This window comes from Taudactylus pleione, unplaced genomic scaffold (assembly GCF_031769625.1).
Source record: "Taudactylus pleione unplaced genomic scaffold, aTauple2 ptg000314l, whole genome shotgun sequence".
In the NCBI taxonomy this organism is placed as follows: domain Eukaryota; kingdom Metazoa; phylum Chordata; class Amphibia; order Anura; family Myobatrachidae; genus Taudactylus; species Taudactylus pleione.
Genome location: NW_028284715.1, coordinates 3,664,592 through 3,690,499, shown reverse-complemented (window position 1 = coordinate 3,690,499; position 25,908 = coordinate 3,664,592). Strand labels below are relative to the sequence as shown.

General features: G+C 45.1%; 1 protein-coding gene across 6 annotated transcripts in view; it reads left to right on the top strand.

Annotated features, from left to right (window-relative positions):
- Nucleotides 1-25,908, top strand: part of OXR1 (oxidation resistance 1) — a 610,641-nt gene that overhangs the window by 545,214 nt on the left and 39,519 nt on the right. For 4 of the 6 annotated variants that reach the window (XM_088442635.1, XM_088442636.1, XM_088442641.1 and 1 more), the window contains 5 exons: nucleotides 3,497-3,652; nucleotides 9,738-9,916; nucleotides 10,186-10,964; nucleotides 13,393-13,564; nucleotides 18,403-18,565. In XM_088442635.1, coding sequence (XP_088298761.1) covers nucleotides 3,497-3,652; nucleotides 9,738-9,916; nucleotides 10,186-10,964; nucleotides 13,393-13,564; nucleotides 18,403-18,565 — 1,449 coding nt within the window. Of the gene's footprint in view, nucleotides 1-3,496; nucleotides 3,653-9,737; nucleotides 9,917-10,185; nucleotides 10,965-13,392; nucleotides 13,565-18,402; nucleotides 18,566-24,582; nucleotides 24,750-25,908 lie in introns of those variants that run through there. The other 2 variants (XM_088442637.1, XM_088442639.1) reach the window with 2 other exon arrangements.

Genomic DNA, 25,908 nt, shown 5'->3' with positions numbered 1-25,908 from the left:
AGGATAATGGTGCGTACACACTGAGCGATTAAAGTGGGCGACTGAACGATAACGATATCGTTCAGTCGTCTATTCGTCATCATCGTTCATTGGGTTAACATGCAGGCCAACCTGACCATGTCGTCAGGTTGCTGCATGTTATGGAATGGGGGAGAGAGCCCAGCGCTGAACGATATCGTTAATGATATCGTTCAGCGGGTGTGCTCAATGTCATGAACGACATTGAGGACAGCCTGCCGGGGACACACTAGACGATATCGCTCAGGGAGCATATTGTCTAGTGTGTACGCACCATAACATTAATATAACTATCATATTGTTCTTCTATCAAAGTGAAAGTTTGCGTTTTCCAAAATCTGAGACAGAAACTTGCCGATGGGGGTGAGAGTGGTTTCCGATGATACAGGTCCCGCATTGTCAGATGGTCGCAAGGCTTCTGTATGATAGTGAGCCACTCAAAGCTCTAGGACGGGGCACCGGGTGGTTATCCCCCAAGCCTGCAGTATAAGGGAGATGCTGCAGGTGGGAGCAAGCTGCTGCATAGGATGAATGGCAGCAATGGTGAGAGAACTCCCCAGCAAGTAGGTGACTGACAGTCTGCAATTTACTAATGCAGAGTGGGATATATAACAGAAAACTCAATGCTTTACCCCAGTCTAGCCGGCTCCTTCAGGAGGAAGTTATAAAATCTGGGACTGTAAGCTTACATACTTTGATCAATGTATGATATAGGGGTCTATTCATGCAGCAATGAAAAGCCCTGTTCCACAAAGCACAAACCAGGCTTTTTATGCATTGTCGTATTTAAGCAGGGATATACTGTGGAGAACTCTATGATTTCCCCAGCGGTGCCCCTGATTAGTGTGAGAATCTCTTCCCCATACAATAGCATGCGGAGAGCGATTCATAGGAGACGGGAAACCTATTATTTCCATTTCGTTTTCTCAATTTAATTTGCCATCTGGAGATGAAATAATTGAGCTGACGCGTACAGACGTGTCCACGTACAACTTGCCTCCATGCGCTACAAGGCGCGTTTAAACATAACGGCCATGACACTGTAACGCAGCATTTCAGCCGCGGTTGCCCACAGAATATAGGTATACCGCATATCATTCTCATCTACGGAAGCTGCTTGTGCGTCCGATTCGCATCACTTTGCAAATAAGACGCATTTGAAGCTTAAAAAGTCGCAGATAAAGGACGCTCCATGCTACGGACTCATGGCATGGCGTGGCTAGAAGGTCTGTTTGATTCGCAAGGAAGTAGGGTGTATGTGGGCACATCTGTACCTTGCTAGTGGGAGAGGAGTAGTGAAGTCAGCATGTCCAACGCTCGCCTGTGACGGGGGTGGACGCTGGAGTACAAGGCAGCACATGTGTATTCTGAACAAAACTTACCTGACCCACGATACTTCACTCTGCATGCTGCTTTCTGGGATCGCAGATCCAACGCTTGTCGGAGGTTATCGCCAGACAGGTAAGTACTACTGAATGGTTACAGAACATTATTATATATAGTGGTAATTACTGGTAGCCACTACATGACCAAACCCCACACTACCATAAACTCTCATTTTGTTGGATAACTACAGATTTGCAAAATTGGGGACGACCGCTGTATTTTACTTTATATACATACGGTAATAGGGCATTATATATTGCCATGCAACTACTACCATTTATAATATAGCATTTACTCTGTGCCATCTTTTCTTTTCTTTCTTTTTTTTTTTTATCCATATTGCTCTATAAACAGAGTGAGTGATAGAAAATATGTTTGTTTTACTAAAATATAGGGGTCAGATGAATTAGGTGTGAGCTGTATTCCCAGCATATTTGCACTGTGAGCTGCATTTACAATTCAATTCCAAACTCGCATTGCATTTTCCCAGCAAATTCGCACCGTTTTGTGCGCACCCCTAAGCAGCTGGAAAGGTGGGGACATTTTTTATTTTAAGGTAAAAAAGTTCAGGACGGGGCCTTATTCACATATGTACTTTAATGCAATCGCAGCTGCTGTGCGAGAATATGCAAATGTAGTGGATGCTGGGATCTTTATTGAGACGGCCATTGCGAATCCAAGCAACTGCGTACATATATACGCAGCCGCCGTCACAGGTTATTCGATATTCAGCCACCTGAGTAGGCCTATAGTCGCGCAGAATGGCCACCTGAACTGAGACATCGGAACCATCTGTGGACGGGATCACAGTTATAGGCTGACATGTCCTAAAAATGGTTGCGACACGTCTGTTCTTTTGACTCCACTCCCCATAAAACGTCCCCCAAACAGAGACAGAATGTCAGTCACTTTGCGTGTGACCATGACACGTGAGCAGTCGCCCAATAATCACTCAACTGCATAAATATCAGCATTGCGCACATAGCTCAATCAGGCCCACAGTGCAGGACCTCTGGTACACCCCTCCCAATGAGTAATCAGCACTTGGAGGGGTTTAAGTAGCATAATTTAACCAGTAAAGACATGTCAGTTTTCAGGTGAATTTCTCTAAAAAGCTCACTAATGCGTAAAATGATGTGGGACAGGTATGTGGAGGTGTAAATGATGTAGGACAGGTATGTGGAGGTGTAAATGATGTGGGACAGGTATGTGGAGGAGTAAATGATGTGGGACAGGTATGTGGAGGTGTAAATGATGTGGGACAGGTATGTGGAGGTGTAAGTGATGTGGGACAGGTATAGAGAAGGGTAAATGATGTGGGACAGGTATGTGGAGAGGGGTAAATGATGTGGGACAGGTATGTGGAGAGGGGTAAATGATGTGGGACAGGTATGTGGAGAGGGGTAAATGATGTGGGACAGGTATGTGGAGAGGGGTAAATGATGTGGGACAGGTATGTGGAGAGGGGTAAATGATGTGGGACAGGTATGTGGAGAGGGGTAAATGATGTGGGACAGGTATGTGGAGAGGGGTAAATGATGTGGGACAGGTATGTGGAGATGTAAGTGATGTGGGACAGGTATGTGGAGGGGTAAATTTTGACACCTTTTTAAGAACCTGCAGCACTTTCCTTATGGCCACAAACAGCCTTCTATATGGTCCTGTGATCTCAGTTGTCACTTTTTTGTGGCCGAGGACGGTTTCCCCACTTTTTCATGCCCTTCTCCAAAGTTGCACTATATAGAAAAGTCACGCATTTCTAATTGACTCTTGCATTTCTCGGGTGTGCGTATTCGTGCAATGTTTGCAAGTTTCATGAAACAAACTAGCATTCGCAAACATGCACTTAATTGAATTGACCCCATAATGGTTATTTCATAAAAATTGATTATTTCCATCCCGTATTTGCTAAAATCTGAAATGGCCAAAAATTTATTCTCCAGAAAACACCCAACTAAAACAAAAAAGAACCAGTTCTTCACAACTTGATTCTTTACGAGCACACTTATTAATTCCAGCTTTGCATAGTGTTATGATGTTTCTTGCTTGTATGCAGGACGGGGACTTATGTTGTGATGCTTTGTTATTTTAGGACCATGATCGCTCTCGCCACAAAGAGTCATCAACTTCCTCCCCAGCCTACCCTGCTATCCGCCCGTCCAGGGTGGTATCTTCCACATCTGAAGAAGAGGAGGCATTTACTGAGAAATTTCTGAAAATTAACTGCAAGTACATAACTGACGGAAAGGTATTTCCTGCCTGCCGGGTTTTATTTATTTTATTTTTCTTGTTCTACTCTCTCATTTTTAATCATATAGTAAATTATGCTCTATTTCCCCTTTTGTTTAAAAATCTTAATCTTGCAAGTTGTCAGTATGCAGCAGGGAACTTTCCTTAAAGAGAGAAACTTACAAAGAATAGACATCCCCATCAGCTGGGAACACCACCCAAAACCACCAATGGATTTTTGGGTAGCATACAACGGATTGAAGTTAAATCCAAACCTTTTACTTTGCTCGCCAGGTTTTGTGGGGACCCCAATAGGTCTAACAGTCATTCTCGCATTTGACCTGTTTGAAATGAGCAGACTGGGGGGATAAATGTAATAGCCTGCGCGATGCCGGCATCAGCGAGTTCTTGGCCAGTCTGCTCAATGTAATAATTTACATTCAAAGCCAGGTTTGCCTTTAAAATGATTGCCACCTTAAAACACCGGACAGACTCTCGGGCAGGGGTCTACAACCTTTGGCCCTCCAGCAGCTGTGGAACTACAGATCCCAGCATGCCCTGCCACTGTTTTTGATATAACAGCATGCTATAACGGTGGCAGGGCGTCCTGGGATCTGTAGTTCCACAGCAGCTGGAGAGCCAAAGGTTGAACTTGCTATGACATTTACCTCTATGACATAACCCTCTCTCATGAGTTTCCCATCTGCACTAGATATCATCATACATCAAATCGGATAAAGCCCCTCCATCGACTTGTGAGCAATACATTATTTACTATACTCTCCCTGTAGTTCTCTATAAATAGGGCAACCTGTCCCTGCACCGTACAATTAGGGAATATCTTAACTGTGGTCCTCCGTCGTTTGATTTGGAGGAAGGGTTTTTTATTCAACAAATGACTCTCGATCTGACAGGTTATTATAAAATAACCTAATTTTTTCCACAGTGTGTTAGGGGAAGAACTAGTCTCTGTTATATGTATCTAAAATAAAATGAGTACAGCAGTGTATGCCTCGTGTGTTCTACAATTATGGTCCGTGTTGCTCTTTGCTTAAGGTGTTCAGCATTACATTTTAGTGAGGATCTGCTAATTCTATTGCTTAGCTGGGTATGGACAGCCAAGAGTGCACGAGGTGCTGACCTGCTGGCTCCTGGTCTCTCTGCATGAAAAGAAGGTGAACACTTTTTATGTGGATGATAAGCATTCCACTTGAGTAAGGCTTCGTGGCATCCCACGCATTGACTGAAGGAAATGGCCAATAGCTGCCCAGTACGGATGGACCGTCCACATCGGTTGTACTCTAGGATTAGCTAACTGCACCAATGAGCGCTGGAGAGTGAGCCCTCAGGGTGTAGGGGTAACCAGTTGCACTTTGCAAGGAATGTCTGTGTAATTAGAGTTTGGTCTATACATGACAGAGAGACAAGTGCCAGAACACAGGAATACCGTGTTGCATAAGGATGACGTATCCTTCAGACATTCAGTAACCCAAGCTCGGACACCAAGGAACAAAAGCATGTACATTATCTACAACAGAGGAGGCAGCGATAGAAAACCTGTCAATGTAAATAAAATACCGTATATACACTGTAATAGTTTAAAGCCTGTCTGCCATATAGTCAAGTCGCACAAATGACAGGTTGGGTGTATATAAACCAGCTAATGTCTCATTATGTTCCATTGTGCAGTGGAAAAAGACAAATTAGCCCTCAGGTCAGTAATATCTGGCATTAGATAGAGATGAACATTTTTCCTTAATTAACTCTCATATCCTCCTTGAGAATGGTACATGTGGCATTGTACTGTAGCTCCTGCCGGAACCTCTTTAAGAACACAAACCTCTGCCTGTTATGTGTTCATTGCAGGTAACCACACACTAAGATCATCAAATACTAGTGTCCTCCAGCCGACCACCGTGACATCCCACGTGATCCTTGCGTGTAGACATTTGGTATCAACATTAAGAAATAAAAGTATAATTGCTTGCTGTGAAATACACAAACTAACTGATTTCCAGCAAATACTGTAAAATAAACTATTGGGGGGGGGGGGGGGGGGAATGGTGTGTGTGTGTGTGTGTGTGTGTGTGTGTGTATATATATATATATATATAAAAAAATTTATTCTGTAGAATAAAGACATAGCAAAATATGACAAACTGGTGCTGACAACTCATATGCCGCACTTACAGTACCCCCAGATTCCTGGATATTTGTTCACAGCCCCCCTACATACAAAAATCCAGTAATCTGGGGCAAGAGAGGGCTGTGAGGGGGGCGAGTTCCGAAGCTCCTGCCCGCTTTTACACACCATTGCAACGGCAACTTGTGTGCGGGGGCGAGTTAATTGGATTGAGCCCATAGGACACCAAAATTAATAACCTTGAACAGAGTCAATGAGAAATCTATTCCTTCTGAACAGGGGTGAGCTGGCTGCACCCTCCCAGATTAGGATCCGTTATGAAGTAGCTTTGCCCCAGCGTTAGTGATGACATTCAGAGTACTATACTCTATATTGCATGTTGAAACCAGATAAATGACAGTGCCGTGATAATAGTGTTAGGGATTAGGAGACTATTTTGTGGCTCTTCACAGGGGCTGCTCATTGGTATCTAGTTATTTGATGCTGCTCCAGGTGTTTCTATGACTTGGGATGTGGCATAATTCACAGCCATAATGGGCACAGCATGGCCTACTGTAAATTAAAAGCCTGACGGCTTTACATACCTTGAAAGTGCTCACCTGCGATTGATGTTTCCTAATAAACTGGAGAGAACACCTTGCATCTAAAGTTGCTCCAAAAACCTGGTAATCCCAGAAACACTTGGTTTAGGGCCTGATTCATTGTACGCTTTTAGCATACTAAATTATGCTAATGCCGCAGGAGTGGTCTTGTGTAAGTAGACGTCCTCTGCCGGCTTCTGTGATCCGCTGCTGCATCCGAGGACCACTTGGGTGACCATCGCCCACCTGAGGAGAGGTGCTCTGAACCAGGACCAGTTCTCCCAGTTCATGTTCTCACTTACTCTGAATTGTCGTTGGTGCAGCCTGCTGTAAAGGCGCAGATTGAGTATCCGGCACAGCCGCACTACTGCTATTTTGGGTGGAGTGGTGAGAAAGATGCACTAACCGTCTGTTTCTAGATTATTTATTACCCCTTATTTATATAGTGCACACTCGTTACACAGCGCTTTACAGAGAGTATATTTGTCATTCACATCAGTCCCGGTCCCAGTGGAGCTTACAATGTATGTTCCCTATTACACACATACACTAGGGTTTTTTTTTTTTTTGTCAAACGCCAATTAACCGAACAGTGGGCCTGTTTCAGACCCGCTTGCGAGCGCAGGACGCTCGCAAGCGGGTCGATGGTGCCCTACTGCGCATGCGCACGACGGAGGGAGCCCCGTCGTGCACATGCGCAAGACCCGGCTAGCGACGGGGTAGCCGTCGCTCCGGGTCTCGCACCAAAGGGGGCGTGCTTTCGATGTTGATTGACAGCACGCCCCCTTTGGTGGGCGTACCGGGGGCGTTGCTGCCAGACAGAGGCGTTCCCATGGGAACGCCTACCGTCTGAAGCCGGCCCCACTGACATCAGTAGTGATGTCAGTGGGGAGTGATTTTGGCTCTGATAGAGCCAAAATCACTCCAGGGCTTGCGGCAGCGAAACCCTACCGTAGGGTCTCCGTCGCAAGCCCGATGGTCGCGATGGTCTTGACCATCGCGACCATCATCATGGACGCTCGCTATAGCTGTGGGTGGTCACCCACAGCTATGCGAGCGTCCAAGAGGCCGCTCCATTTTCATGTAGGAGGGCCCTGATAAAGAGCGAGTGCTCTGGTCAGAGCGTCCGGCTCTGAATCAGGCTCTGTGTGTTTTTGTAGTGTGGGGGTAACTGGGAAACCTACGACAGCACAGAAAGAACATACAAACTGCACACACACCCGGGGCGAGTCCATTGGTTTTTATGTTGCGTTAATTAATGGGCGTCCGATGTTGCAATTCAATTGGTTTGGGCAGTCTCCTCACCACTTTGTGTGCATTGATTGTGGCAATTCACTAGAACTCCCAGCAGCCATTACATACAAGCATCCAGTAGTGGCACAAAAGACGGGTTACGTCTCCCCTGTGAGGTCGTAATTGCGCTGCCTGCAGAGTAGCTACTGTTTAAATCCGGCGAAAGGCTGCAAAGAACTTAATACAAAATGCAGTTATAGTGCCTGATTCAGCACGGATCGCAATTGCAACCGCGTACGCAGATCAGCAGATGGTTGCGCATGTGTATATGCACTGTATTGCCCGTGTGCCACAATCACACTGAGGTTATGCACGCAGATTGGAATCCATCGCAGAGTGAGTAACAGGCCGTGAGTGTTTGGGGGTGGTGACGAGTGGTTACAGAAACACAGGTGTGTGTGTCTGTTTGAACGGCGTTGCATGGGCGTGCATAAATTAGCCACTGCGTTTGCCTACGCAGCTTGAGTACTCACTGCGTGCAACGAGATTTGCAATTTCTGCGACCAGTCAGACCTGCTGCAATTGTCATAATGGGCTGATGTGCTTCTATGTTACTGATGTATACGCAGGACTTCGAGGTATTACAGATGTGAGAATGCAGTAGTGGGCGTCTCTATACTGGCTGAGCGGTGGCAGACATTAGCATATTTTTTCAGCTGCATTGCGTGCGATTACGCGGCTGTGATCGCAATTGCGATCCGTGCTGAATCGGGCCCATAATTTGAAAGGTGTGGATTAGATGGTAACAGATACTGCTATGCAGTTTTAGGGACTGACGGGGTCATTCAGGACGCTCGCAAGCGGGTCGATGGTTCCGAATTGCGCATGTGCACGATGGAGGGAGCTCCGTCATGCGCGAGACCCGAATACCGACGGCCAAGCCGTCGTTATGGGTCTCGCACCAAAGGGGGCGTGCTGTCGATGGTGAGTGACAGCACGCCCCCTTTGGTGGGCGTGCCGGGGGCGTGGCTGCCAGACGGAGGCGTTCCCATGGGGAACCTACCGTCTGAAGCCGGCCCCACTGACATCACTCCCACTGACATCACTAGTGATGTCAGTGGGAGTGATTTTGGCTCTGATAGAGCCAAAATCACTCCAGGGCTTGCAGTCACCGAGACCCTACCGCAGGGTCTTGTCGCAAGCCCGATGGTCTTGACCATCGCGACCATCATCATGGATGCTCGCTATAGCTGTGGGTGGTAACCCACAGCTATGCGAGCGTCCATGAGGCCGCTCCAAGTTGAGGGAGGAGGGCCCTGATTCAGAGCGAGCGCTCTAGTCAGAGCGTCCGGCTCTGAATCAGGCCCTGAGAGCAACCAGACCGCTGTATGTAAGACTCACAGGCATATGTGGTTGTAATGGAAAATGATGTTTCTTAGGACTCATTTATTTTAATTAAAGTCACCTTGCTTGAAATTGCACATGCCCTTTACTGTAACTCTTATTTCATCAATTAGAAGTGTGAAATATTAAAAGCAGCAGAGTTATAATCATACAAAAAAATTGAGCCTTTAAATCTTTTTTGTAAAGCCGCAGTGATCCTAATAGCCTAGTCTCTATCTGGAGCTCCATCTTTGTGATTGATAACACAATGCTAATTTTACCCCTGTGCATTACCTCCAATGCGGGATCATTCACACTACATGTTGAATTGGATTTGGAATAGTATATGTTAAATAATCACAAATATAAATTATCTGGCTGTGCGAAAGTATCCTAATATAATACTACGTGTGTGTGCATACTACTCGTATCTGTAATCGTTTACAGCAGAGGGTGCATTTTTCCTTTATATAATATAAATGTTTTGTTTTCTTAATGAACACTCTGTGATGACATCAGAACTCATTTACAGGAGTTTATTCATATAACGATACTTATGTTGTGTTTAAACATTTTTGTAAAGCTTTTTTCGTTTTTGTTTCATGTCTTTCTCTTCTTTACTCTTTCTTTCTTTTTCTTTTTCTTCTTTTTTTCTTTTTCTTTTTCTTTTTTTCTTTTTCTTTTTCTTTTTCTTTTTTTCTTTTTCTTTTTCTTTCTTTTTTTTCTTTCTTTCTCATTAATCGATATATTTTTATTATCTTAAGGGAACAGTCAGTGGTGTACTGCTGGTTACGCCAAATAACATAATGTTCGATCCTCATAAGACGGACCCTTTAGTCCAAGAGAATGGTTGTGAGGAGTATGGAATAATGTGCCCGATGGAGGAGGTGACGTCAGCAGCGATGTACAAAGAAATAGTCAATAGCAAATTGAAGGATTCTGTGTAAGAACTTTTCTATTTTAGTTATTGTTTCTATGAAGCACATTTTTATTTTTATTGTGTTTTTTTTTTTTTCTGATTTTTGCAACGCGCCGGTGTAAAATATGAAGGAATAAATAAACAGTAAAATTTTATTTAAGGATGGTTTCCTGAACACAATTTAGATATGGACACGAATCCATTTCATGGCTGACAGCGTATCGGTTATTTTGAGCAGTAATGCAGTTTTCCACTTTAAAATTTAAAAATGTGTCTCTTCCCTTCTTCCTCAGAGATCTAGACCAGCTGTCGTGTATGAGAGATTTCTGTCACTTTAAGAAAATATCCGAGGGTAATGCACACGATTTGGATTCGAAAACGTGGGATACAGGAAACGACAGTGCCAGCACCGCCCCCCGCAGCACAGCGGAGTCTCTCTCTGAGGATGTGTTTACAGAATCTGAGCTCTCTCCCATCAGAGAGGAGCTGCACTCCTCCGACGAGCTGCGACAAGACAAATCCTCGGGAACTTCCTCCGAATCTGTTAAGACAATAAACCAATCAATTGTAGATTGTTGCTCGACAAATATTTCAGACTCCACAGATGCTTCGCATGACATCAAGGACAGCGTCGATCCTTCTGCCAGTGACAGCGGAGTTTTTAGCAATGCCAATGATTTAGAAAAGAGCGATGTGTCCCTTAAGGTAGGTGAAGACTTGGATGTAGGGCAAGCAAGGTCTACAGAGGAACAAAACATTGATGAACTAGTTGAAAGGGAAGACAAACATGTCCTAAGCACGGATGCAGGGCAGCTTTTAGATAATGAGCATAAACACAGGGACCAAAGCCTCGATAGAGTTGTTGCTGTGGCTGGCAACCATGCCGATGAGACAATCCAGGGAGCTCCAGAGAAACAGCCATCGGGGGACTCTGAAACCGAAGTGGAGGAACTGCGGAAACTTTGGAAAAACCTCACTATGCAACAAGCCAAGCAGCAGAGGGAGGACCTGCAGCACGCCACGCACAAAGAGGTCAAGCCGAATATCTGTGGCACGGAGTCGCACGCTGAAGGTAATGTACTTTTATACCTGTCAGGGGAATCGATGTATTTTATTTAAAGGGCTACCCCTCCTCACGGCCATCGTTGGACTTAGCGATTCCCACCAGTACCTCCGGGACCCCAACGTAAAGCGATCTTAGCAGACACTACTGCATTTATGGCCAGGGGAGTAGCTGGATCGTTCCACTGTTGGAGATCTCTCTCCCATTCCGCTCATTCAAGCGGCTATAATGTGAGATGTGGGTTGAATATGGCCGCCATACCTCTACCCCATCCTACGCACTTTGTAATCCTTGCTCAGGCTTAGGCTATGCTGCTAAAAAGCCACCGTTCCACCTTCTTACCAGGAGTGCTGAGCTGCAGCTGCTAGGAGGAAACAGTGGTGTTCCAAAGAACGGGCCTTCTCCAAAGATGCACTACCTTTAAAAAGTTAATTTAAATAATGGGGGCTAGTTGAGTTGGCCGAAAGGAGAATCTCATCACTAGCAAACAATACAAATAACAAAAACATCATTGCTGGGCTCTTAGTCTACGGACTTCATTCAAGAGGCATTACTAGCACATACTCGGGTGGATAATGCACATTTTATTGTCTGAAGATGACTAATCGGTGCTGGGGTAATATGTAAATGTAAATATGTCCTAGCCGCTACTCCTACACTCCTAGTGAAATTAAAAGTTCAATTCTTGATATACTCAGTACTATCAATATTAGCTATTGTGTTTTTTATTTTTTTCTCCTCAGTGAACATATATAATTTTTATTTTAATCATTGCATACCGTAATGAGATATCTTGGGATTGGGACCCAAATCTAGACGCAGAATGCATTTATGTTTTATATACACACGGCCTGCTGGTAGTTATATACAATATTTTCATTCATTTTGTAGCTCAAACAAAGTTTGTGTACATACATGAAATTCATCTGGTTAATATACATCTTATACACAAAGCCTGAAGATATTTTTATATAATTTTGGGCCTTAAACAAAGTTTGTGTACATTGACCCATCAAAAAGCAAATGTTTCACTATCTCAGTCATGCTAAAAAAAAAAAATAATGTATTCTGGAATATTTGGATATGGGAGACTCGACCTCTAACTTAATAACTTGAAGATTTAAACCTGGGTACTTCATTATATATATAATATATATATATATATATATATATATATATATATATATATAATCTCATCATCATCTCAAAGTCTGCAGATCTTGAAGTTGCATAGGGGGAGGTGCCCTAGATTGCACACCCTAAGCACAATGTGAGGTGCTTCCTGCTGAGAGTTGTGCTGCAAGCAGAAAAAGATAAACAAGTGCAGATGCACACTCTAACCATGCTGAACCTAATAATAATACTGCTAAAATTGCATCAAAGAGGTTCTTAGCATAATGATGGCCTGCCCACCATATCCAGGTGACCTCCATCAGGCAGGCCCCTAACACTCCTATGGAACAAATACAGGCCACGGGACCCCCAGGCCAACCCAGCAGAACCACCCCATGTCATCACACTAGTTGGGGTGAGGGGCTCTCTGGGCTGGTGTGGCTGGACTGTTTCATGGTATCATAATGTACACTTTTTCCCTTCTTTAGTTTGTTTTTTATATATGTAGCACTTTATACACTTTTAATTATGACCTCCTACTTATGTAGGACTTAACACATAGATGTTTCTTTTATTCTTTAACCCTCACTTTAAATCTCACACTAGTGTGATGCCATGGGGCCTCTTTGATGCAATTTAGCAGTATTATTATTAGGGTCAGCATGGTTAGAGTGTGCACCTGCATTTGTTTATGTAGATCTTAAGGTTGACATGGGCATTGGAGGCAGACGTTTGGTAGAAACTGGTGCATCAGTAATGCCTCTAGTTACTAATTAATTTTTAGGCTCAATTTTAAGGAACAATGGTGCAGTCCCCAGAATGCCAGCTATGTAGGCTACAGGTGAGTAATTTCATTCTGTTTTGATTTTGTGTGAACTTACAAAAATTTCCATATAGCTGCAGCGCACAGTGTGAGCTTGTACCAGGCATACATGTCCATACAAATGTGGGGTTTCTCCAGTCAAAATAAGGTTGGATCTCAAAAAGGTGGTAGTGCCCCTCCTGCAGCCATTTTTTCTCTGAGACGTCTTTATTCCTCGTTCAGACCCAGCTGAACACATTTGGGCGAGTGCAGCCTTAAATAAAAATTAAAAGCATGCTCCTAAAAAAATAAAAAAATGTTTGGTCGGTGTCTAAATGCTCTGCACAGACCACAACACACCCACAGGAAAGAGCATCGTTAAAGAAACAATATTAAATTTCAGCCTTGTGTTTTGCTAACAGAATACATTGCAGATGTAGTCCCACTTAGTTTTACCCTAAAATGTTTGTTATTTGAAATGCGCCAAGAACATTTAATACCCAACGCATTTCTCTTCCACAGGTGTATGTTCAGCTATTGCCAAAGAAAAACGGAGACATAGATCTCATAAGTATTTGTGTCTAAGAGTCGGGAAGCCAATGAGAAAAACGTTTGTATCTCAAGCCAGCGCATTAATGCAGCAGTACGCGCAGCGCGACAAGCTGGAATACTGGTTTGCTGTTCCACATGACAGGTAACCAGCTGCTGGGGAGTCTCCGTGTGTACAGAGAATTCCGTGTTCTTTTGGGTTTTGCTTTTTTTTTTTTCTATTTAGAGCAGACATGTTTTTAAAAAAAAAAAAGAAAACTAATAGGAAGGTATATTCATTGTGATGTTGGTAAATATTAAATCTTGCTGAATTTATTATTATTTTCATCATTAATATTAATTTGTAAGGTGGCAAGGTGATCTACAGCATCACACAGAGGTGAATATATAAAACAAGAACGTTCATTGTAAACCAAATAAATGCATACATAAAAGCAGAAGGTAGGGAGAGATCTTACAATCTAAATCATTTAGATTATAAACTCCATTGGGGCGTGGGCAGACTGGAATGATTAAATATTCTCTGTGTGGGGAGCATAGGAGGCAGTGGGGTCGTGTGTGGGGAGCATAGGAGGCAGTGGGATCGTGTGTGGGGAGCCTAGGAGGCAGTGGGGTCGTGTGTGGGGAGCCTAGGAGGCAGTGGGGTCGTGTGTGGGGAGCCTAGGAGGCAGTGGGGTCGTGTGTGGGGAGCCTAGGAGGGAGAGGGAATGGTGTGTGGGGAGCCTAGGAGGGAGAGGGAATGGTGTGTGGGGAGCCTAGGAGGGAGAGGGAATGGTGTGTGGGGAGCCTAGGAGGGAGAGGGAATGGTGTGTGGGGTGCCTAGGAGGGAGAGGGAATGGTGTGTGGGGTGCCTAGGAGGGAGAGGGAATGGTGTGTGGGGAGCCTAGGAGGGAGAGGGAATGGTGTGTGGGGAGCCTAGGAGGGAGAGGGAATGGTGTGTGGGGAGCCTAGGAGGGAGAGGGAATGGTGTGTGGGGAGCCTAGGAGGGAGATGGAATGGTGTGTGGGGAGCCTAGGAGGGAGAGGGAATGGTGTGTGGGGAGCCTAGGAGGGAGAGGGAATGGTGTGTGGGGAGCCTAGGAGGGAGAGGGAATGGTGTGTGGGGAGCCTAGGAGGGAGAGGGAATGGTGTGTGGGGAGCCTAGGAGGGAGTGGGAATGGTGTGTGGGGAGCCTAGGAGGGAGTGGGAATGGTGTGTGGGGAGCCTAGGAGGGAGAGGGAATGGTGTGTGGGGAGCCTAGGAGGGAGTGGGAATGGTGTGTGGGGAGCCTAGGAGGGAGTGGGAATGGTGTGTGGGGAGCCTAGGAGGGAGTGGGAATGGTGTGTGGGGAGCCTACGAGGGAGTGGGAATGGTGTGTGGGAATGGTGTGTGGGGAGCCTAGGAGGGAGAGGGAATGGTGTGTGGGGAGCCTAGGAGGGAGTGGGAATGGTGTGTGGGGAGCCTAGGAGGGAGTGGGAATGGTGTGTGGGGATCCTAGGAGGGAGTGGGAATGGTGTGTGGGGAGCCTACGAGGGAGTGGGAATGGTGTGTGGGGAGCCTACGAGGGAGTGGGATTGGTGTGTGGGGAGCTTACATCGGTCAGTTCTATTGGAATTCAATTGTTCTCAACTGGAGACCTTTTATAAGCTAACATAAAGGAGGAGTCTCCTAAACAACTCCGCAGCTATTGACAAGTTAGAGCTAAATTTTAAGGCAAATCTGGGACTAAATAAGCTCTAAACTGAGCCCTATATTCTGTTATTTAATGTTTATTTGTTAGTAAGTAGAAACAAAATTATTATTCTTTTTTAATCTGCTTCACTTATAACTTTCTCTGGCGTGTTTATATTCCTTTTAAGGTTAACCTTGACTCACTCGTATCACATACTCGTATCATGTTACCTGTTCACCTGATCTCAGTGACTACATAATGCTATAATTGTTTTATTAAATTGTCTATTGTTCTACCTTAGGGCCTCTTGTTGGCTTGTACTATCGCTGAGCTGGAAAGTTTGATTATTCTGCCATGTCCCCTGTTTGGGACTGGCTTCTACCATGACATTCGTTTAAACCTAGACTAATGTTACACAAATATTTACATATACATGAATGCATGCTGCATCCCTAAAATGGTTGCAATATTAAATACATTTGTTGCAGATTCATATATGTCCGTCCTAGCACACCAATGCAAGCTTCAACCTTTTATCATTGGGTCACCTGTGGTACAAATGGATACAGTATATTGGTTACGTATCTGCAGATTTTGACATTAAGAGGGGTATTCAATTTGAAATGTAAACTTTGCCGTCTATGCAGGTCGAAGTTTTCGCCGCACATCGGAGCTTTTGCCTGCAAAAAAGTACTGTGCGCGCCCGGCGAAAGTGAAATCAGTAAAAACTTCGCTGATTTTTGGGGAAATCACCCTAACACCCCCAAAAAGATGCACTGACATGGGGGATCACTCTGGATACCCCCAATTAGCCCTGCTGAAGGTTTTTGGGGTCTTTAAACGGGCTCAATAGCTGCTATTTTGGGGATTTGGGAAGGTGGTGAAGAATAGTATTTAGAAGTTTTTTTTGCATAAAATAAGTAGTCCCAGCAAATTTTGGGTACTTGAAAATGGGGGTGAGAATATTTAAAAGTTGCTAAAGTGAAGTTTTAAAAAACGTGAAAAAACCACCTTCCGCAAACACCTGCAATGAAAAAAAAATATCTGGGGCATACTTGGGGACCCCCCTAGATTGTAGTTCGCTAGTTTTTAACTTTGTACCCCCAAATTTTCTTTTTCGCCCACAAAATGAAAGTGCTTTTTTTGGGGTCTTCTGAGGTATTTTGTAAAAAATTTTTGACACAGTTTACCTTTGGGGGACTGTCTGAAGGTTGCAGGGTGGTTTCCGAAATGTTGCACCCCAATTCTGCACTTTTTTTCGCCACCCATTCCTTGGTGATACTTTTTCGCAGGGTCGAATGCAATATACTTTTCACACCGGCGGTGTAAAAGTAAAAGCGGCGAAAATGATGTAATCCGAGCGAAAACATCACAGAAACTGAGTTTTCGCTTCATATTAAATACCCCTGTAAGTGTTGTTCACTTGCTATTTGGTGTCACCATATTGCCTTTCAGCGGGGTCTGTCTGAGACCATGCAGTCCGCAGCCTGCAGGGGAGAACTTCCAGACAGAACAGGTTAAATCCATCTTATATAAAAGAAATATTTTGAAAACGAGCAGTAGAATGGCATATGTTGCATGCGCCAGTTGTTTGGATCGACTTTAGATTTCGTCCAATTTGACCGCAGCATGCAGTGAATAGAAAGTGGAGTTTGACTCTACAGCCCAGCCGCACATATGGTGCCGGTTTCTGCAAGCTCTCAGTGTGGCTGATCGGGCAGATAAATACAGGTAACTAAGGGAAGACCAAGCATAGCCCTGATGGGCAACTCTCTTTTTAAGAACTCATACAGATCGATATAGAACCGATTGGTCATGATGTGAAAGGTTAAGCCGTTACGAATTTAGATCTTGTGACCTACATGTGCATTGTTTTAAGGTCTGCATAGCAATATTTATATATTAATTATATTTATTTATTTATTTTTTCTCTGGACGACTGCCTTGAAAAGTGTGCATGTTAGAAAAAAAATTAGATACTTGTTAATTGTACGGGCACCACTTCCACCTTTTGTACAGTCTTCCTTCTGGTACTGCTCCTTTCCTACTGTGCATGTAAAAGGCTAAATTATGCAGGTGCTGGAAGGATTTACTCTTACCTAAACTCCCGACACCTGTGATTCCAGCAATCTGGCAATGACAGATTCGCCAAGCCGAAAACCTAGTAGTGCACTGACCTAGCTGTCCGACCCAAGGAAGCCGTATTCATGCCTCTCTTAGATGTTTAAGGACTTTGTCAATGAAATGGGCAGCGTGGGGGCAAGGAACAGTATCAAAGTTAGCGGTAATGTGGTCTGGGCAGCTGCTACTCCTGGTGACCACAAAGAACCAAGAAGTTGTAATCGCTAGCACTTCGTACTGGGACACAGAATCCAAGGTTGAGGATAAAGAGACTAGAGAAGAGAAGCTTACTCTGACAGTTCTGCTCCTCTGGACACTGATCCTCTGCATCAAACCAAGTGGCACCAGTATAATTAACAGGTGCCAGAATCTACATACTGTACATATTTATTTATTCCCACATGTGACTTGAGTTACTTAATGTGACGTGAAGCAATGGCAAATATAACTTGAGGCTGCTTTAAGCTAGACTGTGCCTTTACAGACAACTTATATGAGAATATATATATAATATATATAATATATATATATAAAATTTTATAATGCTCATTAGCATGCTTTACTCTAGATTTATCTGCCCTTACATCCATTAACACTCGCGTGTATTGCTTGTCCATTTTCTAAAGGTATTGATGAAGAAAGCACAGTTGAAACATTGTCAAAGCCCCACATAACATTTGCACATTGTATGCATTAGGTTATGTCCATCTGCTAATTATTTCTTCATTGTAATGAGCCTTATGACCTTTATTGCCTGCGCACACAATAATCGTCTGATTCCCCCTGCCTGTTATGAGTAATAGTGTTGGTGAATTCGGGAGTAGTAAATTTGTCTGATTAAATTTCACCCATCAGCTCACAGGTCTGTTTATTTGGTGACCGTGGTAAACATTACAATTACAAAATTCCGACACAATGACGGAGTTTGTCGACTGAGCAGATCTACTCAGGTCGACTTAATTGTACAATGAACGTGATGTTGTTGTGGCAATTTGGCTGAACATAACCAAATTGCCCAACCAGATCTGCACGTGTGTGGCCAAGTTTATTGACAACAGCAGCTTCTTTCTACAATGGTCCAACCAAAAAATTACTGATCAGAGGGGCTATGGGCGTGTTTCTCTAATCACAATCTCTTCTCGACGCGTTTTACATGTGAATGCTACAGCATTGCCCTGTGTGATAATCACCTTATCATTTATTTTCTAACAGGACGGAACAGATTTACTCATTTTTCATCCAGTGGAGTCCGGATTTTTTTGCTGAAGAAATTGGAGACTCCTCTAGGGAGCCAGGATTTGTGGTGGTGAAACGGAATGAGGAACCAGAGAACTCGGAAGGTTCCACGAACGATTCAACCACAAGATTATGGGAGGTAGGGAATATTTATATATTATGGCTATGTTATATCTTGTACATACGCTCTTTATTTTATTTATTCTGATTAATATTGAAATGCATTATATGATCTGAAATTAGATTGTAATTTGAGTTGTCTTTGTAAAGCCATTACATTTACATCGCATTGTGTGTGTATGTATGTGTATATATATATATATATGTCCAGCCATGGCCACATGTCATAATCGTAAGTCATATGTGTCTCATGTCCAAATCAATTTCAATCTAATATTGCTGTGAAAAATTTCTGAGACTTAATATCTAATATCTTTCCAAAGCATTATGTATAATCCGTTTTGGGTGATTATATTTTGTAGCATTGAGGAAGCTTTTCTGGGTATAAAGCCATTTATACAATTTTAGTATTTATATATACTGCTCTTAAATAAATCACACAATGTATTTAGTATGTATCAAAGTACATGTGGTATGGTCCAGTGTTGGTCATACGACACTCCAAATTGTGTGTGTGTGTGTGTGTGTGTGATAATTGCATACCTGTGCGGTAAGAATGGGAAATCAATCAGTCAGCTCCTGTAGTTAATACCTGAGTGAACCACATTATATACCAGTACAAGCTACTGTGCTGGTCCACTTTTTGTTTGGTAAATGAGCCTGATTAAGTGGCATTTGTTGCAGATATAGTGAGCCATGTGTTACAGAATGAAAGGCCACTTGTTAAAGGTTTGTTGGACTATTGTAGCTTGACTCACGATTGTGGGAGTGCTGCCATGCATATGATGAGAGTGCAGTGGGGCCTGGCTGCATAGGATGGGAGTGTAGTGTGGCCTGGCTGCATAGGATGGGGTGCAGGAAGGTCTGGCTGCATAGGATTGGAGTGTAGTGGGGCCTGGCTGCATAGGATGGGAGTGCAGTGGGGCCTGGCTGCATAGGATGGGAGTGCAGTGGGGCCTGGCTGCATAGGATGGGAGTGCAGTGGGGCCTGGCTGCATAGGATGGGAGTGCAGTGGGGCCTGGCTGCATAGGATGGGAGTGCAGGAAGGTCTGGCTGCATAGGATGAGAGTGGTTGGGGCCTGGCTGCATAGGATGGGAGTGCAGTTGGGGCCTGGCTGCATAGGATGGGAGTGCAGTTGGGGTCTGGCTGCATAGGATGGGAGTGCAGTTGGGGCCTGGCTGTATAGGATGGGAGTGCAGTTGGGGCCTGGCTGTATAGGATGGGAGTGCAGTTGGGGCCTGGCTGCATACATAGGATGGGAGTGCAGTTGGGGCCTGGCTGCATACATAGGATGGGAGTGCAGTTGGGGCCTGGCTGCATACATAGGATGGGAGTGCAGTTGGGGCCTGGCTGCATACATAGGATGGGAGTGCAGTTGGGGCCTGGCTGCATACATAGGATGGGAGTGCAGTTGGGGCCTGGCTGCATACATAGGATGGGAGTGCAGTTGGGGCCTGGCTGCATACATAGGATGGGAGTGCAGTTGGGGCCTGGCTGCATACATAGGATGGGAGTGCAGTTGGGGCCTGGCTGCATACATAGGATGGGAGTGCAGTTGGAGCCTGGCTGCATACATAGGATGGGAGTGCAGTTGGAGCCTGGCTGCATACATAGGATGGGAGTGCAGTTGGGGCCTACCTGCATACATAGGATGGGAGTGCAGTTGGGGCCTGGCTGCATACATAGGATGGGAGTGCAGTTGGGGCCTGGCTGCATACATAGGATGGGAGTGCAGTTGGGGCCTGGCTGCATACATAGGATGGGAGTGCAGTTGGGGCCTGGCTGCATACATAGGATGGGAGTGCAGTTGGGGCCTGGCTGCATACATAGGATGGGAGTGCAGTTGGGGCCTCGCTGCATACATAGGATGGGAGGGCAGTGGGGCCTGGCTGCATAGGATGGGAGGGCAGTGGGGCCTGGCTGCATAGGATGGTAGCTGGCCGACCAAGGGGAGGAAGCATCCGGAATTCAAAAAAATACGCCCCCTTCTCGTACGCATTGCACCTTATCTCCAGGCATGTAAGGATTAATCGAGACCATCAGGAACCATCGGAACTGGTCGTAGAGCTTAAGGTTGACCATACCCTCTCTTAAGCTCTACGATCATGTCAGTGTAAAAACCTCCCATGTCACATGTGCCATGACGCTACTTTGTTAATTATGCACTCCCATAAAATGCCGTTCGCATAATTAGGCACCCTTGTGTTCGGATCTCCACTCCCCTGTTTTCAAGCACCTTCCCCTGTTACCACCCACAAACGCCTCAATCTGTTCAAGGAGAGAGAAATTTCTGATCTTAGCGGCTAGTTTGCGAACGCGCATTGCGAACTTTACGCATGCGCAGTATAGTGAACATCGGTGGCGTACGACCGTGCGGCCGCTTCGACCGACTCTGAATGAGGTCCTCTGACTCGCCTTGCCTGCCCCCTATAGAATGCAAACTCTCACGAGCAGCGGCCTCTTCCCTCATATACTCTTCCTCTTCTCACTTTTGCCACTATCTCCTCTAGAACCAGCGGATCTCATTCTGCCATCTAGGGTACAGGTTTCAGCTGGCAGGGGCTTTGTTGGCATTGTGACTGTATATGTATAATTGTTGGTTAATTATCTATTTTTTTGCATCATTGTATCCTGTTATGTTTGTATTATATCTGTGTATCCGCTCTGTAAGGCGCTGGGGACCCATTGTGGCACACTCTAAATAAAGATTAATAATAATGGTAACCGCAACAATCCAGTCCTGCTGTTGTAATCACTAGCTGGCCTGCACCTTTTCACCTACCTCTCCTCCATTTAATTTTAAAATTTTTATATTTCCCACTCCGGAATGCTATGTTGAGGATTTTTAGAATGTTACCATTTCTGTTCTGTAATATGAGCCCAATGATGCTGAGTGTCACTAGTGGCGACATGTGACAGCAGTGGAGCCAATCGGAGATGAAGGGCAAGTTTTTAGGATGTGCAATGGGAGGACAGCGCTACCATTGCCACGTTACAGTCGAATTTCCGTCATCCATGGTGGAGAAACATCTGACCTCTACTGTTGATGGCAAAACCATTGCTAGCAGAACTTCAGTGTTCACTAACCGTTGATGGTCGCTGGCGATCGCTAATGTCAATAATTATTTTTAGCATTAAATTGCACCTACGTGATCTCTGCTGAGTTATACACTTATACAAATGTGTCATTTTGTACTGTGGTTCAAATAGCCCCTATCTGTGTACCAGGTCCTGCTGAAAATGTCTTATTTGCATAATTAAAACTACCGTAGGTATCAAAACTGCATGCACCAACCGCTGGGGCTTGCGACATGTGTACATATATGTGCGTCTAAGGGCCGTATTCAGTTTCGGCGAAAAAGTATCGCTGGTGACGTCATTTCGCCAGGTGGAAACTTTTCGCCGTATTCAATTTCAAAGACTTATCACCTAGGCGAAGAGTCAATGCACTGGACCCAGCGGAAAAGTTTTGCTTATGAATAGCAGATGGAAAAAAGTGCAGAATTTGGGTTTTGGGGTGCAACGTTGCGGGAACCCCCGTGCAGCCTTAAGACCGTCCCCCCAAAGGTAAACTGAGTCAATTTTTTTTTTTTTTTTTTTAAACAAAAAAGTACTTTAGCTTTGGGGGCGAAAAAAAACAAAAGTTGGGGGACAAAGTTCAAAACTAGCGAGGTGTGATGGTTTGATTGCAGGTGGTTGCGGCAGGTGGATTTTTCACAATTTTTTAAACTTCACTTTAGCAACTTTTAAATATGCTACCCCCCATTTTCAGGTACCCCAAATTTGCTGGAACTAGTTATTCTCTCCAAAAAAACCTGCTAAATGCTATTCTTCACCACTTTATGCAAAGACTAATTAGAACCTATTGAGAACATTTAAGTACCCCAAATACCTTCAGTAGGCCTATTCGGTGGTATCCATAGTGATCCCCCATGTAAGTGCATCTTTTGGGGGGTGTCAGGCTGATTACCCCATTTTGGAGAGGACTTTCCGCCTGTTCAAGTTTCGCCGGGTGCCGTTTTCGCCTACTTTCAAGTTAAATACGGGAAATCACAGGGACGCATGCGAAAATTTTTCTCGCCCAAAACACGCGATTATAGTCAAAGTCCGGCAGGCGAAAAAGTATCGCGGGTGGGAATCATATTGGATACGGGCCTAAATCCGAATCTATGTAAGAGAGGCTCCGATGCGAGCAGCTGCTGCTTTTTCTCCATTGGACTTCATCTGTAAAGTTGGAGTAAAACGAATTTCTGCGCGGTTAAAGTCACAGCCTAGTGTCTCTAGTACACCATGGGCCTGATTCAGACCCGCTCGCAGGTCTGATGAGCGTGTTTTTTTGTTTTTGTTTTTCTCCAGCCCGCTCGCAAAGCTGTGGGTGACCACCCACAGCTTGTGCGAGCTGCCTGGATTCCGTCGCGATTTTCGCGACCATCGGTCTTGCGATGAGACCATGTGGTAGGGGGTCTGCTCCCGCAATCCCGAGTGGACTTCCTGCTCTAATAGAGCAGGAAGTCCACTACTGACAATGCTAGTGATGTCAGTAGGGCCGCCCACAAACGCCAGGCGTTCCTACGGGAATGCCTGCATTTGTGCAGCCACCCCCCCCCTCCCCGCCTACAACACTGGGCGAGCTGTCACTAACCATTGACAGCCGCCCCGCCTTGTAGCGAGACCCGTAGCGACGGAGCTGCCGTCGCTGGACGGGTCTCGCGCATGCGCACGCCGGAGGTGGCGCATGCGCAGTGGGGGACCATCGATCCGCTTGCGAGCGGGTCTGAATCAGGCCCTATGAGCGGCTTTCAGATGCAAAGAAAGGTGGGTACACACCTAACAGATATATCTGTAGATGATGGTCGTTCATACACACTGAACGATCATCATCTATGCGGCAGCCGCTTGCCAGGGGGGCGGGTCCGCCCCGCTCCCCGCGGCTGCCGCTGCATGTACACACTTGCCGATGGACACATACATGTCGCGTGTGCCGATGGACACAATGCATGTACACACTTGCCGATGGACAGATATGTCTGCAGACATATCTGTCCATTGGCTGTGCAGCACAGCAAATGCAATATGCTTGAACGCCATTGTTCACTGACATATCGTCTGTACACACTGGCTGATGGGCAGCAGATAAACTGGGTAAACAATTGATTGGCCAATATAAGACACAACATTAAATAAAAATATGGTATGCTATTCTTTGCGGAGCGTATCAGTCGCTCTGTGTATGAGCACATATGTGGGCTGAATAACATATTACAGCAGCAGCTACAGTAAAAGAGTCTTAATATAACCTTTATAAACAGATTAACCTTTGACAGCTATGTAAATCTAATTTGGAGGCTGGCTGGCTGCCCTAAAGGAGCACTAGAAATGTAATTGTAAATTAACATTTGTGGCTTCAGCTCTGAAGATTCACATTTACTCAACATTTTCAGAGTATATTCAAAATAATTTCTCTTTTAGACAGGGGCAACATTGTAGTCTTCAATGGAGTGGCTTGTGTGCCCTGATTAGTGTGGGAATAGCCATGTAATCTGATTTACTAAGTGGCTGTGAATTGTTGTCTGTTTGCTAATCTGACTGAAAGGCATATTTCAGCCCTTCACATGCCGGCATCAGGAACTATTTACAGCTCCCCCCCTTGTGCATTTATCGGGGGCGTTTTCCTGCCTTAGTAACTCAAGGTGAGGAAACCACTCCTTATGTAACCTTTAGCACTAATTGTCCAAGGAAGATGCAGTAACACAGTTTTGACCATAACAATAAAGTGAACGTTGCCAATAGCTTGTGGTTAATAAGCACGCAGTAACTCCAGTGCCAGCCAGCTTCCCCCCTGTAATACTACACTGGCCGCAACTGATACATTGTATCTTAAGTAACATTCTCTTTTCACTGAGTCATCTCTGCGCTCCAACCAAACTACCCTGGTAGCCCATCCCTCCTTCTCCGCCCACCGACGCAGGCACGCCTCTCACTGGCTGTCAGTCCTGCCTGTTATGTGCATGTTGGGTGCGAAGTTAGGTTGTCCCTGCAGGGCACTCTGTCTGTGTGTGAGCTGATGGAAGACGGAGAAGATGAGCAGCCACCGCTCCCATTGCCTGTAACTGAGCCCAGGTCACTGGGAGGGAGATGTCTCGGCTCTGGTATGGCAAGAAGTCCAGGAAGCAGCAGGCAGCCCACCACAAGTACTCCCTGGTAAGTGGGCACTGCACTGATTGCCAGCTGCTGGCAGCCTGGGCTGTGCCTGCTCTGCTGCAGGCTGCATGGGCACCCCTCAAAGTTCTGTCCATTGGATTGAAGCACAATAGACAAAGGGCTGATGTGTGGGCAGCTTGTATCTGCTGCTAATGCTGAATACACAGTGGCTTATTAAGGCTTCCTGCTGCTGCTGCCCTCCCTCCCATTCATATCACTTCTTACTGAAATGTGTTTTATTATTTGTAACTTTATTAGTTATTATTAGAGATTTATGCAACCTGATGGTGAATCCTCCATGACAGGGCAGCAGTGTATTGTATTACTCTGGTTGTTTGTTGTTCTTGTTACTTTGGGGGCTATTTCTCAAAGGTTGGGGAGAGAGGAAATTGTGATCTATAAAGTACTAACCAATCAGTTTATAAATCAGTTTACAGGCTGTGACAGATGGGAGCTGATCGGTTGGTACTTCTGGGGAAATTCAGTTGAGGGCAAAGCCGTTCGCCTGGATGAATCTGCGCAGCGGCCGTTGCGCTTTACAGCAGCGGGATCTCGCACAACAGTGTTTGCTGCTCCATAGGTTACTTTTGTGCCAATCGGGCATTCGGCCTGGCAAAGAGCACAAGACTTTTAAACGAGGCTGTAACGGCAATTCGCACCCTTCCCCGACAATTGAATCAAACAATTTTATCTCTCTTCAAACTGATAAATACCTCCCTACAGCTGTTGCTAATCACTGTTGGTAATGGGCTGGGATTTGTGCGTCTTCTAAAATCTGACTTTAATTTGTGCTTATATACATAAACCAATATATTGCTTATTTGTTACCCAGAACACCAACTTTTTTTTTTTTTCAGAAAACACCTAGCACATATATTTGTTGTCAGTAATATGTAATATTATTATTATTATCATCCTTTACTTATACGGCACCATAAAGGGTCTGCAGCGCCTTGCGACATACAGAAACAGTGTGAACATGCAGGGCATGGTTTATAAACATTTCAGAGGTCATGGGGCCTGATTCAGTAAGGATCGCTACTGCATACGCAGCTGCAAATTCGTATAAAATGCAGCTGCGAATGTATGCTAATGCCTGCCATAGCTCACCCGGCATAGAGACTCCCACTGCTGCATTCTCGCATCCGTACTACCTCGC